The 19,888-nt window shown below is 47.1% G+C and overlaps 1 protein-coding gene across 3 annotated transcripts in view; it reads left to right on the plus strand.

The window, feature by feature from the left end:
- Positions 1–19,888, plus strand: part of USP30 (ubiquitin specific peptidase 30) — a 24,139-nt gene continuing 4,251 nt past the window's right edge. Inside the window, exons 1-11 of one of the 3 annotated variants that reach the window (XM_018061092.1) lie at positions 1–228; positions 2,175–2,284; positions 3,578–3,760; positions 10,497–10,600; positions 12,290–12,388; positions 13,011–13,056; positions 14,273–14,367; positions 16,431–16,490; positions 16,975–17,061; positions 18,040–18,120; positions 18,810–19,029. In XM_018061092.1, the coding sequence (XP_017916581.1) occupies positions 146–228; positions 2,175–2,284; positions 3,578–3,760; positions 10,497–10,600; positions 12,290–12,388; positions 13,011–13,056; positions 14,273–14,367; positions 16,431–16,490; positions 16,975–17,061; positions 18,040–18,120; positions 18,810–19,029 (1,168 nt within the window). In that variant the 5' untranslated portion in view covers positions 1–145. Of the gene's footprint in view, positions 229–296; positions 569–2,174; positions 2,285–3,577; positions 3,761–10,496; positions 10,601–12,289; positions 12,389–13,010; positions 13,057–14,272; positions 14,368–16,430; positions 16,491–16,974; positions 17,062–18,039; positions 18,121–18,809; positions 19,030–19,888 lie in introns of those variants that run through there. The other 2 variants (XM_018061089.1, XM_018061091.1) reach the window with 2 other exon arrangements.

The following is a 19,888-nucleotide window of genomic DNA, read 5'->3' on the forward strand; positions in this document are numbered from 1 at the left end:
CTCTGGCAGGCCGTCCTTCGGTCTACCCTCCCCGGAGGAGCTGGGACTTTGGCCACGGGTTCCGCCGCCTTGGGAGCCCTCGGAGGCCTGGGTCCGGCCGCGGCGACAGCGGCGGGGGCGGCGGCTCGCCTCCCGCGCAGCCGCGATGCTGAGCTGCCGGGCCTCGGCGGCGATGACCGCGGCCGACAGGGCCATCCAGCGCTTCCTGCGGACCGGGGCCGCCGTCAGGTGAGCTCTGGGGGGCGGGGCGGCCGGGGAGGCCGGGGCCGGGGCGCCTGTGGAGGCTCTTCCACGCTGCAGTCAGGGTCCCCGGGGCCGGAGTGGGCATTCCGGAGACGTCTGCGTCGGCAGGGCTGGAGGCCCAGGCCCTGCGGCGGGGGTGGGGGCGTCGGGCCTCCAGGGCCTCAAGGCAACGCCGATTCTGTCCGCGTTCCCCGGTTCTGCTGGGCCCCCAGTTTTATCAGTGCCCCCTCCACCCCCGTCCTTCCACCTGCCAGTGTCTCCTCCAGCCCTGTCACTGTCGCCAGCACTTCCAGGGAGACTCAGGCTTGTCAAGGCCCCGAATTCCGTGAGTGGCCTCTCGGAGCTCTCAGCGCCTCGGAGGACTTCCTGGACTCCCTCATCCTATCAGGATACCCCCAGTTCTTCTGGGCTCCCCAGTTATGTCAGTTCCTGGCCTGCTAGGTTTCACAAACCTTGCCCAGCCCCGCAAACCTGCCATGATTCTCACAACCCTGTTAGAGTACCCCGAGCTTGCTAGTGTCCCCCCACCCCATTTTGTCAGTACCCTTCTTCCTCTCACCGCCCCGCCCCCCTCGTTTTGCCAGGGATCCCTTAGTCTGTATCCCTTATTAGTGACTCCTTATCTTGCAAGGGCTCCTAAACCAATCAGGACCCCTTAACCTGTTAAGGCTCCCAGGCTTGTTGAGATCCCCCATTCCCGTCAGGACCTCCGATAGTATGAGTCCCCAGTCCTGCCAGGATCCCAATGTGCCTTCTTTGTCTGCCCTCCTCCCACGGGCTCCAGGTTCAGAGCTGAGCACTGTGGCTACCCTCAGCCCCCACTTCCTGCATAGGTTCTATATATATTGTTTGCCTTATTTAGTGGAAATACATAACTGTGTGTGAAGACAGTGTTTTAAACTGCTGGTGAAATTTCTTTATTTGTAGTAAAAGAGTAACTTCAGTGTTGAAGTCAAGCTTCAAATGAAGAAATATTTAATATTTAATAAATATTTAGAAGATCTTTATATGATTGTATAAAGACCTATTTATACATCTATTTATCTTTATACTTTATACGTCTATCTTTATACTGTTGTATAAAGATCTCCCCCCATTTAATAACCTAAAAGATAAATCCATTTCTGTATTTCTCCAATCATTCAGTAAATACTGTGAAGAACCTACTGTGTGATCTAAACACTTGGAAGCGCTTGGAATATGTTAGTGTGTAAAACAAAGATCCCTGTCCACGGGGACTTTGCATTTTAGTTGAGGGAGACTGAAAATAAACGTGGTGAATCAGTGAATGTTATGTTGGAAAGTGGAGAGCACTATGGTGAAAAGAAAAAGTAGAGCTGGGTAAAATGTCATGAGAGCAGGTTCTAATAGTTTGTTAGATGTGAGAGGTAGAGACTGTCCTGGCAGCCCAGTGGTTAAGACTGCACTTCCGCTGCAGGGGGCACAGGTTCAATCCCTGGTTGTGGAACTAAGAGCCTCCATGCCACATGGCAAGGAAAAAAAATAAAAAATAATTTTAAAAAAGGAAGGAGGGGAGGGAATGAGCCAAGCAGTGGGACCTGGGGGAAGATCACCCCGGGCAGAGAGGGCAGCCAGGCAAAGGCCCTGGGGCAGGAGCATGGCTTTGGCTGGGGCGGTGGCCAGTGTGGTGGTAGAATGAGAGAGAGAGCAGGAGGAAAGCCCTGGACCCCGCTCTCGAGTGAAGTGGGGCTTGGGGAGGTTGTGCTCTGACTTAGGTTTTAAATCCTAATATCTGTGTCTGTAGATTTTCAAGACATATCCTATACTGTATGTTACTTTAATTTGAAAGCTAGGTATTTGGTGGGCCAGTGGGTTATTCTGATGAAATATTATATCTATGTACCTGTCCCTGTATATACACGTGTTGTATTTGTCATGAGGAAAGACAGTCAACTTATTTTCCTTTTTAGATACAAAGTCATGAAGAACTGGGGTGTTATAGGTGGAATTGCCGCTGCTCTTGCAGCAGGAATCTATGTTATTTGGGGTCCCATTACAGAAAGAAAGAAGCGTAGAAAAGGTAAGAATGAAGCCTTTGCATCATAGTCTGTAGACTCGACCCAAACCTTTCATTATTCAAAAACATTACCAAAGGGGGAGGACATGTATGGTTCTCTTGTGTCTTCAATTTTGTCAACAGTATTTGCTTTTAAGCAGAAGTTAATTTTAATGACTCATTATTTTATATCCTGTAGTAAAAAGATTTCTATTTCACCCCCACTAAGGGCATGAGTTTGAGACATGCTTCGTAATGAGAAATTTCAAGTGGTTTAATTGTCTAAACGTCCTCATTATTATGGCCATTGTGTTTTTCAGCTGTACAGCTGCCTAATTGTGTGATGCCTTTGTGCTTTCACCAAATGGCTGCTAGTCACTAGTAAATGTTTCAAGTTCATTTCTTCATTAACAAAAAAATCTATTTTCTTATTTTTAAAAATGCCCCCTTTTGTCAGTGTTGCTCTACTTATATTGATTAAAATTCAGCCAAAATAAATATATAAAAGGGACAGATGTAGCAAAATATTGATCATTTTTTAAAAATTTATTTATTTTTAATTGGAGGATAGTTGCTTTACAATGTTGTGCTGATTTCTGACATACATCAACATAAATCAGCCATAGGTATACATGTGTCCCCTCCCTCTTGAACCTCCCTTCCACCTCCCACCCCATCCTGAATCATTGTTCAATTTGGGGATGGTTGTTATTGGGGTTCATTAGATATCTGTTCTTCTTTTGTGGATGTTTGAGAACTTTCATGATAAAAATTTTGTTTTTGTTGTTTTCAGTTTCAGCAGAAGAGGGAAGTATGTCAGATCTTGTTAATCTCTTTGCAGAAAGACTGATCAGAATGGCAGGAGCAGTGTCTTTTCCACTGATTATAAGAACAAAATCATTGTCCTGAGGGAGCAAGAACAAAACGATTGTTTTCTTCTGTTGTGAGAAACATTGCTTTCTTAACAAAGGAGAGAGAGAGAGTGAGGGAGAGAAAGAGAGAGAGAGGTTACTAAGTGTTTCTGTACATTTAGTGTAAGCCAGGCTGTGCCAGACACTGTGGTGCTCTGGTGAGTTTCACAAGTCCCACGTGGCCACGACCTGCCCTTCTGCAGCCTACGATCTCCTGAAGGAGCATCGTCAGGGCCAGGCCTCGGCTGGGACGGAAAGCTTGGCCCCCTGGGCTCTGTGGATGAGGGCTTTCTGAGACTGGGGTCTCCAGCCCAAGGCCATGGTGCAGGAGCTCTGGGATCCAGATGGGAGAGGAACAAAGAGCCGGTCCAGTATGATGTGCTGTTCTCTTCTCCCCCTCACTTAGGGCTTGTGCCTGGCCTTGTCAACTTGGGGAACACCTGCTTCATGAACTCCCTGCTGCAGGGCCTGTCCGCCTGCCCCACCTTCATCAAGTGGCTGGAAGAGTTCACCACCCAGTACACTGGGAGTCACAAGGAGCCCCCGCAACACCAGTACTTATCGTTGACGCTGTTGCACCTCCTGAAAGGTACTGAGTTGGAAATGGAAAGGGGATTGTGTGCGTTTTCAAAGCAGCAGCCCAGATGGCAGGCGAAGGGTTAATAACCTTCCTCTAGGAAAAAAAATCACACACATTCTTATGAAAAAAGCCCTAAGGGCCCAATAGATACACTCAGGCTGTTGTGTTTTGTTTTTTTTTTAATCAAAGATGTAATCATTTATTTTAAAAATTGTCAGTTTAGTAATAGCTTTTTAAGGAAGGAAAAAAAACCCCACTGCCATTTAAGCATTTGGATTGTAAGAAGTACTCCAGTTTCAAAAACATCAAGGTTAAAAAAAAAGTATCTTACCCTAGGAAATGAGGTAATTCACAAAAGCAATAATACAGATTATATTTAGGTAGAGACAGGATGTATCTGGGCTTCCCTTGTGGCTCAGACCATAGAGAATCTGCCTGCAATGCAGGAGACCCGGGTTTGATCACTGGGTCAGAAAGATCCCCTGGAGGAGGGCATGGCAATCCACTCTAGTATTCTTGCCTAGAGAATCCTATGGAGAAAGAAGCCTGGTGGGCTACAATCCAGTCCTTGCGGTCCCAAAATAGTTGGACATGACTAACACATAGGATGTATCTAACAAATAAAACAAGCAAAGTAAATATTCACTGTGTCCACCATCAAAGAAATATTAATAGCATAATAGTGAGGTACTGCTTTTTGGCCTGTCAGCAGAGATTCAAAAGCAAATCTACAATCCTGACCTGCCCCTGGGTGACACGTTCATACATGCTAGTGGTGTCACTTGGGACAGCCTTGGCGGAAGGCAGTTTGGAACCACATAGTAGCAGTTTGCAAAACACCCAGGACCATTTGACCTAGTAGTTCAATGGACTGCGATCTATACTAGCTGGGAGTGGAGTTTGTTCCCAGGGCAGGCAAGTTTGGGAATGGCCCCGTACTAGCCCTGAGGTTGGAAAGCCACCGTGTACATGGGCTTGGTAAAGGTTTTAGGAAGCCACCAATCTAACTTCATTAAAAAAAAATATATTGGAGTGTAACTGCTTTACAGCGTTGTACTAGTTTCTGCTGGACAACAGCACGAATCAGCCATGTGCACACAGATGTCTTCTTGCTCTTGAGCCTCCTTTCCAGCCCTGAGTTCCATCTTCCCACTCTCCAGTCCACCCCCTGGGTCGTCACCGAGCACTGAGCTGAACTCCCTGCGCTAGGCAGCAGCTTCCCGCTAGCGGTCAGTTTTACACACGACAGTGTGTATGTGGGTGCCACTCTCTCAGTCCGTCCCACCCTCTCCTTCCCCCACTGTGGCCACAAGCCCACCCTCTACGTCTGTGTCTCTCTTCCTGCCCTGCAGATAGGTTCATCAGTACCATTTGTCTAGATTTCATAATAGATATATGTTAATATGCAGTATTTGTTTCTCGCTTTCTTTCTTCACTCTGTATCAGGCTCTAGGTTCATCCACCTCACTACAAGTGACTCAGTTCCTTTTTATGGCTCAGTAATATTCCATTGTATATATGTATCACAACTTTATCCATTCATCTGTCGGTGGACATCTAAGTTGCTTCCTCTCATTTTGTTTTTAACCACTTTTTTTTTTTAACTGTAGAACTGGTTTTTCCTCCTGCAGCATCTGTACACCCCTATAGGCAGATACCCAAACCTGCAGATACTCAAGCCCCTTATGTGAAATGTCGTAGTGTTTGTGTATAACCTGTGCACATCCTCCCATCAACTTTCAATAATCTCTACATTACTTACAATGTCTGATATGATGTACTGCTGCTGCTGCTAAGTTGCTTCAGTCGTGTCCGACTCTGTGTGACCCCATAGACGGCAGCCCACCAGGCTTCCCCATCCCTGGGATTCTCCAGGCAAGAACGCTGGAGTGGGTTGCCATTTCCTTCTCCAATGCATGAGAGTGAAAAGTGAAAGGGAAGTCGCTCAGTCGTGTCAGACAATGTAAATTCCATGTAAATAGTTGCCAGTGCCTGGAAGATTCAAGTTTTGCTTTGGGGGACTTTCTGGAATTTTTTTCCCTGAGTATTTTCAATCTTTGGTTGGTAGACTCTGAGGACATGGAACAAGTGGGTATGGATGGCCGAGTGTATGAGCAAAGACTTCCACCACCTTGTGTAATGGGGGTTTGGGGAGCAAGGGAAGAATGTGGTTATCTAGCAGTAGGGTGATTAAGCCAGCAATGGAATGTTACACAGCCATTAAGAATCATCTTTCTGAAGTGTTTTAGTTTTAGTTTTAGTTTGGGAGGAGGCATCGGCTATCTTATTAAGTTTAAAAGAGGAGGATACAAAATATGGTATAATTTGACTTCAGGAAAGCGAAAATGCGCACAGATAAAGGGTGGACAGAAAAAGGCCAAAACGTTAGCCATGGATATTTTGGTATGCTACAGGTGACAGTTTTAAAAGATGAAAAAAAACCGACTAAAACTTTCAATAATGATTGTGTATTATTAGAAAAAAAGTTGGATTTTGAAAACAGTCAGCTGAGTGTTGCTTAACCTGAGGTATGATCTCACTTTGACCAGAAACCTTTATGAAAAGCAAGTTCTCTTTTACATAAGAGGCAACTTGAAACTCTTTTCTTTTACTGCCCTGTTTAACAACAAAAAAGATTACCATCCCAAAGACTGTGAAAACCTGACATGTCCACATGGGTGTCCTAACGCAGGCTGGGTGCTATCACAACGGAGGGTTAGGTGTTGTCCTCTTGCCACACGCTGCCTTCTCTGCTTCTGCCTCTTCAGTTCAGTTCAGTTCAGTCGCTCAGTCGTGTCCGACCCTTTGCAACCCCATGAATCGCAGCACGCCAGGCCTCCCTGTCCATCACCAACTCCCGGAGTTCACCCAGACTCATGTCCTTCGAGTCAGTGATGCCATCCAGCCATCTCATCCTCTGTCGTCCCCTTCTCCTCCTGCCCTCAATCCCTCCCAGCATCAGGGTCTTTTCCAATGAGTCAAATCTTCTCATGAGGTGGCCAAAGTATTGGAGTTTCAGCTTTAGCATCAGTCCTTCCAATGAACACCCAGGACTGATCTCCTTTATGATGGACTGGTTGGATCTCCTTGCAGTCCAAGGGACTCTCAAGAATCTTCTCCAACACCACAGTTCAAAAGCATCAATTCTTTGGCGCTCAGCTTTCTTCACAGTCCAACTCTCACATCCATACTTGACCACTGGAAAGACGATAGCCTTGACTAGATGGACCTTTGTTGGCAAAGTAATGTCTCTGCTTTTGAATATACTGTCTAGGTTGGTCATAACTCCTTCCAAGGAGTAAGTGTCTTTTAATTTCATGGCTGCAGTCAACATCTGCAGTGATTTTGGAGCCCAGAAAAAGTCAGCCACTGTTTCCCCATCTATTTCCCATGAAGTGATGGGACCGGATGCCATGATCTTCGTTTTCTGAATGTTGAGCTTTAGGCCAACTTTTTCACTCTCCTCTTTCACTTTCATCAAGAGGCTTTTTAGTTCCTCTTCACTTTCTGCCATAAGGGTGGTGTCATCTGCATATCGGAGGTTATTGATATTTCTCCCGGCAATCTTAATTCCAGCTTGTGTTTCTTCCAGCCCAGTGTCTTTTATTTTGGTTTTTATAAATATGATTTTTAATTTCGTGATAAAGCCTGAATAAATTCTCCTTGTGAGAAGTTAAAGCATTCCAGAGAGGCCTGAAGTTCTCTTTACCACTATCCCAGCCCTGTTCCCCTCCTTCCTTCCCGAAGCAAAAGATAAGTGTAACCTTCCAGACTGTTTCTGTGCATTTAACTGCATTTCTACCTACCCACAGAAATGGTATATTATTTTCTCTGTTTTTTTATGACCAAATAATCTTATGTGCATTAGAGAAATAGCCGTTTCATACACATATCTCTCCCTCATTCACTGTTTTTTTTCTTTTTCTGAATTTACTGGTCTCATGTATTTTGTCTTCTGTGAACTACTAGCTCATATCCTTTGCCCATTTAAAAAATTGTGATAAAATATTCCTAACTTAAAAGTTAGCATCTTAATCATTTTGAAGTAAACAGTTCAGTAGTAAGAGGTATATTGACACTGTTGGGCAACCGTGACCACTGTTCACCTCCAGAACATTTTCATCTTCCGTATTGAAGCTCTACATCCATTAAACAGTAACTGCCTATTTTCTACTACCCCCAGACCCTGGTCACTGCTCTTCTGCTTTCTGTCTCTGTCAGTTTGACTGTGTGCCTTACTTAAGTGGAATCATACAATATATCTGTTCTTTTGTGCCCGGTTTGTTTCACTCAGCCTGATGTGTTCGAGGCTTATCCCCGCTGGAGCATGTGTCCGAAGGTCGTTCCTACAGGCTGAATATGAGCGACTTTCCAGTGTGTGTGTGTGTGCGTGTGTATTATGTACACGCCACATTTTGTTTACCCGTTCATAGGTCAGTGGGCATTTAGGCTGTTTCTGCCTTTTGGCCATTGTGAATAGTGCTGCTGTGGACGTTGGTGGACATATATATCTGTTTGAGCCCCTGCTTTTGATTTTGGGGGACTCACTGGATCAGATGGCAGTTCATTTAATACTTTGAGGCATCGCCACACCGCTTTCCACAGCGGCTATAGCCTTTTCCCTTCCCTTTGCACAGACGTTCCAGTCCTCCACGTCCTCACCAGCACCTGTTACTGTCTGTCTTTCTGATAACAGCCACCTCAGTAGGTGTGCAAGTGATGTCACTGTGGCTTTGATTTGCATTTCCCTAATCATAGGTCACGTTGAGCATCTTCTCATGTGTTTATTGGCCATTTATATGTTTTTTTAATGTCTATTTTAATCTTTCATCCATTTTTGAAATCAGTTTTCTGTATTTTTGTTTTTGAGTTTTTAAGAGTTTTTTTAAAAAAATATATTTTCACTCTTAATCCCGTATCACATATGTGGTTTGCAAAACCTCATGCACCTTTGCAGCTGTGCCACGTCCCCCGTCCACTTAGCTATTGGCTTCTGGTGCCTTGTCTAGATAAACTGGCTGTAGTGAACCTCCTTGTACATGGCTGTCAAGCACACAGTCACTTGTTTCCCTGGGCAGATCCTGAGAAAGTCAGGTTGCTGGATTGTGAGACAGGAAAATGAGTAGACATTGCTGCGTTGCCCCACAGTGTTGTAGGCAGAACTGGGCTAAAGGGGACGTTCAGATGTTCTTTGGGAGGGAAAAAGCTCACAGGGCTGCCTGGGGCTCTAGGAGGAAGAGGGAAGGAATAATACCTCTTCAGACGGGTAGGGTAAGGGTCTGATGCCAGGGTTTATTGCACCAGTAACTGGCTGCCAGCTGTCCAGGCTGCTGCTTCTCCTCAGGTCACCAGCCATGCTTCGACATGCGTGGGGTGGCAGTGTTCAGGGTCACAGCCATCTTGCCAGTTCACTGACTGCAAATCACAGAGAAGAAACACCGGCTTAATTTATCTGGAGAGTCACTGAACTCCCAGAAACTGCACTGAGAGGCAGGCTCCTCCTATATTTTTATCTTCTTTATCTCATGGCAGTGCTGATTCAGTGTGATATATTGGTCCTTAATAATATGCTCAGGGAAGAGGGTAGTCAGGATCAGGAATCAATCAACTTTGGCCCTGGGGCCAAATTTGCGTGCCACCTGTTTTTGTGAATAAAACTTTATTGAAACACAGCAACCCACTCCAGTGTTCTTGCCTGGAGAATCCCAGGGACGCGGGAGCCTGGTGGGCTGCCATCTATGGGGTCGCACAGAGTCGGACACGACTGAAGTGACTTAGCAGTAGCAGCAGAAACACAGCCATGTCCATTTGTTTACATGTTATCTATGTAATATTACTTATATATCTATGTAATATATACTATTACATACCATCTTTATAATATTGCATATCTATATAATATTACATATTATCTATCATCTGTGACTGCTTTTTGTGTTACAGTGGCAGAGCTGAGTAGTTGCTACAGAGACCTGCAAAGCCTAAAATGTTTACTAGCTGACCTTTTACAGAAAAAGTTTGCCAACCCCTGATGTAGATTTACTTGCAGTATAAATTCATAAGCTTATCAAACTTTTCTGTGTATCTGTTAGGCTTGATTCTACTCAGATTGAAATCCCTGGTTGTCCAGGGGTTAGGCCTTGTGTTTTCACTGCTCAAGGCCGGGTTCAATATCTTCTCTAGGAGTTAAGATCCCAAAAGCCAGGTGGCGCGACCAGAAACAACAATGACAGAAAAAAGAAAAGTAAACCATTCAGAGGACTCTTTCAGGCTGCCTCATAGAGCTTGATGCTTTGTAGCAAGAGTCAGAAACTCTAACGCAAACAAGGCCTGGTGGTCCTGGGACAGTCCTGTAGAGAAGGAGATAGGCAGAAAGTGTAGGGTGGGACCAGTTGGATGTTTAAGGGCCCTCCTGTCCCTCCAAGTTGAGAGTTAAAATCATTTTATTCAACATGAATCTTGCAACAGTAAGTTTCTGTTGATAATAGTAATTCAGATATCTGAAAGTTGGTTACTAAATGCTGCGGCCACATGAAAAATTACATTCATTCAGGAAACTCCAGGTGTCTACCAGCATCCTAACTGGGTAAGGCTACAAGGAAGAGTAACAAAAGAGATATAATTCCAGGGTGAATTTTCCAGTCCTTCTGTTTTAATTAGCTTTGACACATCTTTCTGCACAGGTTTTCTTGGCTAGTTGTTGTGTTGGTTCACTTAATAACTGTGTTGCCTCTTTTGATTCCAGCTTTATCCTGCCAAGAGGTCACTGACGAAGAGGTCTTGGATGCAAGCTGCTTGTTGGACGTCTTAAGAATGTACCGATGGCAGATTTCTTCATTTGAAGAGCAGGTGAACACAATATTCAAAACAGGTTTCCTCGGAGAGTCCTTCCCATTCATCAGCTGGGACCTGAGCTCCAGAAACAGCTGCATCGCTGCAGCAGGAGGAGTAAATGCCAGCATTGACTTCGCAGTTAGTGGCCAGGCCTGCGCAGATGTTTCTGTGACGTTTCAGACAGCTTGAGTGTCCTGAGACCAGATTGTGACTGGGGACAGGGAAGTTTCACAGGACAGGGCGTAGGCACACTGTTGCCAAGGGGGGGAGATCTTTTTAGTTCTCTAGTGACTTTACACTTCAGTGGCTGATGGGGAGATGTGAGGCCTTCAGAGAGAGGTGAGTGGCTCTACCTTCTCCTCCCCTTCCCCGGAGGACAGCGCTGGGGCTGAGAGCGTGAAGGTCTGGGGACCGACAGTTTCACCCCCGTGGGTGCACACTTCCGGCAGTGCCTCCTCCTGTCCGCCAATGTTCCAGGCTGGCCCTGGCCAGCTTTGTGCTGGCCGCTGCCGCCTCCACTGTCCATCCCCTGGACCAGAGCCTTTGGGCTCCCCAAACTGTGGGGCTGAAGTGAGAGGCATTTAAAAACTCAGGAAAGTGAGGTGGGAAGGCTTTCTCACTCCCCTTTTCTTTAAAGATGGTCTCCATTTCCACTTTAATTGGAAGCCATGTATGTGTTACTTTTTAAACACGATGTTGAGAGTATCTCTGCTTTCTCATGATGCTTCTTGACTAATCCATTACATGTCAAAATATTTTTCCATTTAGAAACTACTTTTGTAATCCTCCTCTGGTAACTGGAATTATTTAGCTACAATTCACATTTCTCTAAACTGAGAGAGCGACTGGAGTTTAGTCCTTCAGGACATCAGATACCTGTTGGCTGAAAACAAAAACGTACAACCTTACAGCTGAGAATCAGGTTTTATTTGGCTGGCATACTGAAGGTAGTCCTTAAGCAGGGAGACAGCCTCTCAGATAGCTCTGGGGGCTTCTCCGAAGAGGTAAGGGAGGAGCCAGGATATATCAAGTGTTTGCAAAAAAAAAAAAACAGTAGTCAGAACATCAAAAGATTACTGTTAAAGAAAAACTGGACTTCCCAAGTTAATGAATTAAGTACTTTTCTACGTAAGGGAAGATGCACACATCTGGGCTCATTGAAATCATTCCTTCAGTGCGCACCTTAGCTATCTCGGGCCCATATCCTGCTTTTCTCCATCCTGAATCCCCTCAGGGTGCACAGTGGGGGCGACTGGAGGGCCGCTGGTCTGGTGGCCACACCATCCTTTGTTTACTGATGTGACAGGTGACATTTGTTATCCACATTCCTTAAGTCCTGCTCTTCTGTCAAGGACCCCCTTGGGTCCCAGATGCTCCTGGGGAGTGTTTCCAGGGTCTGACACTGAGCCGCATGGCGCTGCGATGTGTGGTGGGGGAGAAAGCGCATCTGTCTGTGGTTCCCTTCCTGTCTGAGCACATCAGAGCATCTAGCACAGGACCTGGTCCACGCCTTCACTGTTAGTGATCAGGTCCGCCAGCCACTTTTATAGCCGTTTCTGTTGAACGCACTGGGTCTTGAGAAGCTGGAAAGCAAACTCTACCCAGCTTAGCCATAGAGGGTCTGCCTGGTGGTATGCACGGCGGTGGTTCTGACGTTGCCCGGCCTCTCCAGCCACTCTGAACAGTGCTCTGCCCTCTTGACAGGACGCCCACGAGTTATTCCACGTGATCACTTCGTCACTGGAGGATGAGCGGGACCGCCAGCCCCGGGTCACACATCTGTTTGATGTGCATTCCCTGGAGGTAAACCGTTAACACTCTCAGTACATCCAGTGTGGTCTGTGCACATTGAGCAGGTCCAGGGGACACAAGTGTGATTTTCCTACAACTTTAAACTGAAAAGTAAAATTTGATCAAAAGCCAATAGTGGGAGTGAGGCTGGGGGAGGGTCTGAAACGTCACAATTGGCAGGCAGTGACTGTGCTTAGCAGTGTTGAAGTTCTTGAAAGCAATCCCTTGCTGCAATTTGCATTGGCCTTGAGAGGAAAGAGTGTATTCCCCCCGCCGCCCCCCCCCCCACTTTTAATACAGGAGAGCAAGGAGCCACAAGAATGCTCAATGAATCTCATTTCCCTGGCACATTGTAACTGTTAGGGAGTTGATAAAAGTTAACCAGTCAAAGGAGGGGCGGGGGGTGGTGCAGATATTCCAGAGAGGAAAGGTGTTCAGTTGCATTTGGTGAAGGAATAGGTACAGAAATCAGTCAGAGAGCACAGTTAAGGCTGCTTTTAGGAAGCGTAGCTTAAAGTTGATTTTTGAACAGGGCAGTCAGGACAGAAATGAGAGATTTAAGAGGGGATTGAGGGTGGGTGGCCAGAGGGAGAGCAGTAGGGTTTTCAGCCTCTTTCTCTTTCTTCCCCTGCAGCAGCAGACAGAAATAACTCCCAGACAGATCACCTGCCGCACCAGAGGTAGTCGTTGCCCTTAAACTGTAACGTGAGATGTGTACCTTTTCGACAGGACAGTAATTTGCTTTATGTTTTCTAAAAAGAATGTTTTTTTTCCGGTGACATCCATCCCGACTTGGAGTGTGTGCCTTTGAGAGGAACTTGTGTTTTGGAAACAGCTCTAAACCGTCCCCCCAGTGAGCACCTCGAGTGTTCCATCACAGCTGAGTCCTGCTCAGTTTCTGCTTAATGGACCTGTTTCTGCCTCAGACGGTGGTCTCTCTACCTTCTTGAATTGGTCCTGTAACTTAATAAGGCGAAGTTGCCATGTCCTCAGCGTTTCCACTGTGGCCAGCTGTTCCTGCAAATGATCCCAGGCCTCCCTAGAAGGAAATCATTGTTTTCTTAAGAAAATGACACGTCAATTCCTTTGCGCATTGGTAGTAATGAGAACAGTTATCTTTTGGGTCCCTGCTGTGTGCCAATCACCATAATACCTCACAGAAGCTTGCTCTGTGAAGTTGGTGGTGTGGGGCACGCGCTTAGTCACTCAGTCGTGTCTGGCTCTGTGACCCCATTGGACTGTAGCCCACAAGGCTGTTCCATCCACGGGATTTTTCAGGCAAGAATACTGGCGTGGTTGCCATTTCCTTCCCCAGGAAATCTTCCCAATCCAGGGATTGAACCCATGTCTCCTATGTTGCAGGCGGATCCTTTACCTGTTGAGCCATCAGGGAAGCCCCAGGTGTGGGGCATAGTGGAATCATAATTATCCCCATTTCCAGAAAACTGAGGCTTATAAACATGAAGTCTGGCTCTGGGCCGGTGACTAAAGAAGCAAGCCAGGACCCAGCCCAGGCCGGCCTGTCTTCTGCCCGTGGTTCTAACTGGCACACCACACCGCTGTGATTATTCCACTGACCCCCATCCTACCCCTCCAAACCCCAGTTCTTTAGAACCTGCTCATTCTGGTGTTTTCAGAAGTCGTTTTTTTTTTTCCTGCCTTTGTTTTCTTTTGGTCTTGCCTCATGGCATGCAGGATCTTAGTTCCCTGACCAGGGATCAGGTCCAATATCTGTGCAGTGAAAGCCTGGAGTCTTAACCAATGGACTGCCTGGGAAGCCCAGAAATGTTTTTTTCTGAAGAGGGTGTTTGTACCACGTACTAAGAAGGAGGGTGAATTTTGAGGTCGGTGCCAAAGAGCTAGAGGTGGCCTATCCAAAGGTGTTCTGTGTTTCAGGGTCACCGCATCCTGCGTCCAACCACTGGAAGTCTCAGCATCCTTTTCACGGACGACTCACGAGTAACATGGTCTGCAAACACTGTGAGCACCAGGTAAGTACACCACCAGTGCCTGATGTTTTCTGGCAAGGCTTTATTTAAGATTCATGCAGGAACCAGAGTGTGCGGACTGACATTGGCGTCTGGCTTTTGTGACTTTCTGGGGTCTCTGTGCACAGTCAGCTGACTGCCCACGTTTGTTGAGTGCTGACATACCAGTTGACTCTCAGATGCATCTTCTGTACCAGGAGCAGCACACCCATTGTGGATTGGCAGGGTTTTGAGTCCTAAGGTTGGGTCTATACTCTTGGTAAACACAACAGATTCTAGGGCTGGTTTGTTTAGTTTTGTTTAGTTCTGGTGTGTGTATTGTTTCTGAGATTTTAAAATGTTATTATGTAAAATTTTGAACATGATGCAAAAATAGAGAATTATACAGCTGTCACCTCAGTCAGTTTTAGAATATTTTTATCATCCCCCCGACCACACACACATGAAAAAACCAACCCTGTACCCATTTGCTTCCTTTCTTATTTCTCCTCACACTTGTCAGCCCTCGGAAACCACTAATCTGCTTTCTGTCTTTGTAGATTTGTCTGTTCGGGACATTTCATATAAATGGAATCGTACACTGTCTGGTGCCCTGAGACTTTCTTTGACTCAGCATAATGTTTTCAGGGTTCTTCCATGCTGTAGCCTGTACCAGCGCTTTATTCCTGGTTATTGCCAGTACTATTCCACTGTACTACTAGGCCACATTTTGTTTACCCAGTCGTCTGTTGATGGACATTTGAGTCGTTTCTACTTTTCAGCTATTATGTATAATGCGACTATGAATAGTTCCCATATTTTTGTGGGAACATGTTTTGATCTCTCTTTAGTATTTCCCTAGGAGAGGAATTGCTAGCTCGTATGGTAACTCTAAGTTTAACCTTTTGAGAGACTGCGAGACTATTTTTCCATTTCCACCAGCAGTGAATGAAGTTTCAAATTTTTCTACATCCTCACCAACACTTATTATCTAAGTTTTTATTTATAGCCATTCTCTTGTGTACAACATGGTGTCTCATTTTTTTTTTCCTGTCATTGTGCTTTTAATTGGACTTATCATGAGAACTTCCATGTCTCCTGCCTGTGTGGGAGATGTAAGAGACGCTGGTTTGATCCCTGGGTCGAGAAGCTCCCCTGGAGGAGGGCATGGCAACACACTCCAGTGTTCTTGCCTAGAGAATCCCATGGACAGAGGAGCCTGGCAGGCTACAGTCCACAGGGTCTCAAAGAGTTGGACATGACTGAGTGACTAATGATGTTGAATCTTTTTTTTAATAAGTTCTCTATCGATTTTGTCATTTATTATTTATTTATGAATAAAATTAATTATTTATTTTTGGCGATGCTGGGTCTTCATTGCTGCATGTGAGCTGTCTCTAGTTGCAGCCAGCAGGGACTGTTCTTTGCTGTGGTGTGCAGGCTTCTCATTGCGGTGGCCTCTCTTGTTGCAGAGAATGGGCTCTAGAGCATTGGCTATGTGGGGCTGTGGTGCACGGGCTTAGTTGCTCTATGGCATGTGGGTTCTTCCTGGATCAGGGATTGAACTCATCTGTCCTGCATTGGCAGGCAAATTCTTAACCACTGGGCCACCAGGGAGGTCCCCAAAGCAGGAACTCTAAACATGCACATCTTTCTGTGTAATCATGTATACTTCTACTACAGTATTTTAAATATAGGATTCCACTCTATGTGGACATGATATAATGTACTTTATCATTCCCTAGAAGTTTCACCCATTTGTGTTTTGCTGTTTTAAATGGTGCTGTGATAACTACATCCTTGTAGTTATGTTGTCCATGGTTATTTCCTTAAGATAATATCCTCATTTTGCTGGGTCAGGTATATTATTGTACAGTTTTTCCAAGCTGTCCTTTAGTATTATTGTAGTTCTTATGTTTACAAAGTTGTTCTTAATAGACTTTGCTTCTCGGTAGGTATATTACATTTGACTCTGTTACTGTTGGGTGTGTAAATATGGAACTGTTTTATAGGCATATATCTTCCCACTTATAAAACTTTGAATTGAACCTCAGTCCTTTCTGTATTTCCTGCAATTCATGTTTCAGAGTCCCGTTCGATTTGATACCTTCGACAGTCTATCACTCAGTATTCCAGCTGCCACATGGGTACGTACCGACCTCTGGTTTATTTCGAATTTGTTTCAGAGACATCTGAATCTGAAAGAGCTTTGAGGCGTCTTGTGTAACTCAGGTACTGCACATGACTCAGACACATAGTTAGTTGAACCTGTCTTAGTTTTAATCTGTGGTTACCACGACCTGTCTGGGAGAAGAAGAAGGTGGTTTCTCTCTTGCTGCAGAAATTTTGGCTTTTTCGAATACATATACAGACACCTCTCAAGTTCAGAGATGCGTAAAACAGCACGGAAGCGCGTACTTTTCTGCAGTATTGGGTCCTCATACCCTGGAATCCGTCCAGAGTTACAAATCTAGGATGCTCTGAGCTCCCCATTTTGTTCGGGAAACACCCACTTGTGTCTGTAGCCTCGCAGCCTACCTAAGCAGAATAAAGCTCTGGGCTTCGCCCTGTTAACAGTGTCAGTCCAGCTCCCCTTGAATTGTATTCGTGAAAGTGCTTCTTGTGCCATAGGGTCATCCCCTGACCCTGGACCACTGCCTTCACCACTTCATCTCATCGGAATCCGTGCGGGATGTCGTCTGTGACAACTGTACAAAGGTATGACTTTAGCCCTGGCCGCCATCTCCCAAGCTGGCCCCTGTGTCCAGATACAGGGCCTCGCATACCCTTAGCCCTGAGCTCTGTTGACTGGCCCAGAGGCTCCCTGCAGCCACAGCCACCTCCACCTCACTTGCTTAGAACATTGGCAGCCCACAGACTATATCTTTTTCCCAGATGAGTTGTTTCATTCACAGAATGTTTAAAGGAAAAAAATTGAATCATATGCTTTGAGGTGAGACATGCCTGCTCCAATTTGCTACAGTCCCCTCCATGCCCACCTGTCTCACTCCTGCCCAACTGCCCCAGGAATGTCATCCTCTGAATTAAGAGGAAGTGTATGGGAAAGAGTGTTTGAAGACACAAAACAAAACAGATGACAGGCAGCCAGTGCCGGAGTCTCACTGAGGCCTCTGTCTCTCTTGCTGCCACGGTCACAATTGTTTAATGACTCTTGCTTCTGTTCAGTCGCTAAGTCATGTCCAACTCTTGGCGACCCCATGGACTACAGTATGCCAAGTTTCCCTGTCCTTCGCTATCTCCCGGAGTTTGCTCAAACTCATATCCATTGAGTTGGTGATGCCATCCAACCATGTCATCCTCTTTAAAACAATGAAAGCGAAAGTCTCTTGGTCATGTCCGACTCTTTGCAACCCCATGGGCTATACAGTCCATGGAATTCTCCAGGCCAGAATACTGGAGTGGGTAGCCATTCCCTTCTCCAGGGGATCTTCCCAACCAAGGAATCCAACTGGGGTCTCCTGCATCGCAGGTGGATTCTTTACCAGCTTAGCTACCAGGGAAGCCCATTTCAAACAGTGAAACCAACTTGCAAATATCTGGGCAGCTGAGTTCCTTCAGCAGATGGATGGATGCCAAGTGCCCAGTGAATGCTGGGGTAACTCCAGCTTGGCCCTCTGCTCTCTCTGAGGGTCCTGTTTTAAGAATTTCTTCAGAGAGATATTTCCTTTATTTCAGATTGAGGCGAAAGGGACGCTGAATGGGGAGAAGGTGGAACACCAGAGGACCACATTTGTCAAACAGTTAAAACTGGGGAAGGTAAGCCTATGCCGCACACCTGGCCAGCTCTGTCCCCGGAGCCCCCAGACCCGGCTCTGCTCCCAGGACCCCCGGGTCTGGCTCTGTCCCTGGAGCCCCCAGACCCGGCTCTGCTCCCAGGACCCCCGGGTCTGGCTCTGTCCCCGGAGCCCCCAGACCCGGCTCTGCTCCCAGGACCCCCGGGTCTGGCTCTGTCCCCGGAGCCCCCAGACCCGGCTCTGCTCCCAGGACCCCCGGGTCTGGCTCTGTCCCTGGAGCCCCCCAGATCCATCTCTGCTCCCAGGACCCCCGGGTCTGGCTCTGCTCTGGGGCCCCCCAGATCCGGCTCTGCTTCCAGGACCCCCGGGTCTGGCTCTGCTCTGGGGGCCCCCCAGATCCATCTCTGCTCCCAGGACCCCTGGGTCTGGCTCTGCTCTGGGGCCCCCCAGATCCGGCTCTGCTTCCAGGACCCCCGGGTCTGGCTCTGCTCTGGGGGCTCCCCAGATCAGGCTCTGCTCCCAGGACCCCCGGGTCTGGCTCTGCTCTGGGGGCCCCCAAGATCCGGCTCTGCTCCCAGGACCCCCGGGTCTGGCTCTGCTCTGGAGGCCCCCCAGATCCGGCTCTGCTCCCAGGACCCCCAGGTCTGGCTCTGCTCTGGAGGCCCCCTGGGTCCCGCTCTGGCCCTCCACTCTCCGTCTCTCCCGCCGCAGCTCCCGCAGTGCCTGTGCATCCACCTCCAGCGGCTGAGCTGGTCCAGCCAGGGCACGCCCCTGAAGCGGCACGAGCACGTGCAGTTCGGCGAGTTCCTGATGATGGACATCTACAAGTACCACCTCCTGGGACACAAGCCCGGTCACCGCGGCCCCGAGCGGTGTGAGAAGGCAGGGCCCGCGTTGGAGCTGCAGGACGGGCCGGCAGCCTCCAAGTCAGGTGCGTGTCCAAGGGGCAGAGAGAGGGACCCTCTGGGCCCTGGTGCCACCAGGGCCAGGCTTGCCCGATGGCACAGGATTGGGGGTGAGAGAAGGCGGGGTTCATAAAAGGGGTTAAAATGATACAGTGATGCCTAGTTTTTAAAAGCTCTATGACGGATGGAAACACACAGGCAGGAGGGTGGAAGGTTGCTTTCTGATCTTCTGGCTAAATAATAATTGACTCACCTCATTCCACTGAATTTCTTCTCTTTTCTGCCCCCATACAGTCACCTAGTGTATATATTCAATTTTTAATTGGAGGATAATTGCTTTATAATGTTGTGTTGGTTTATGCTGTACAACAATGTGAATCAGCTATGTGTCAAAGCCACTCAGTTGTGTCCGACTCTTTGTGACCTGTGGACTATAGCCTGCCAGGCTCCTCTGATCATGCGATTCTCCAGGCAAGAATACTGGAGTGGGTTGCCATTTCCTTCTCCAGGGGATCTTCCCAACCCAGGGATCGAACCCTGGTCTCCCACATTGCAGGTGGATTCTGTACCATCTGAGCCACCAGGGAATCAGCTATAGGTATACATATATCACCTCCTTTAGACAGGAAATGTGAGGAGGTGGTATCCTGGCTGAAGATGCCTAAGCATCTTACTTGGGTTGCTGCTTCTTTACTGAATTGCTGATTTATCCGATCCCACTACAATCCTCCCTTGAGGTTAATCCTTGACTCAGGCACCAGTGAAGCCAGGTAGCTATTATCACCTTCAGTCTCACTCAAGAGAGAACCGAGGCTCCCAGAGGCTGTGTGCCAGACGGGGCATCTGGAACTGGAATGGAGTGTGGGGCAGTTTTGTAAAGGTCTT

The sequence above is a fragment of the Capra hircus genome, chromosome 17, assembly GCF_001704415.2.
Source record: "Capra hircus breed San Clemente chromosome 17, ASM170441v1, whole genome shotgun sequence".
Lineage (NCBI taxonomy): Eukaryota > Metazoa > Chordata > Mammalia > Artiodactyla > Bovidae > Capra > Capra hircus.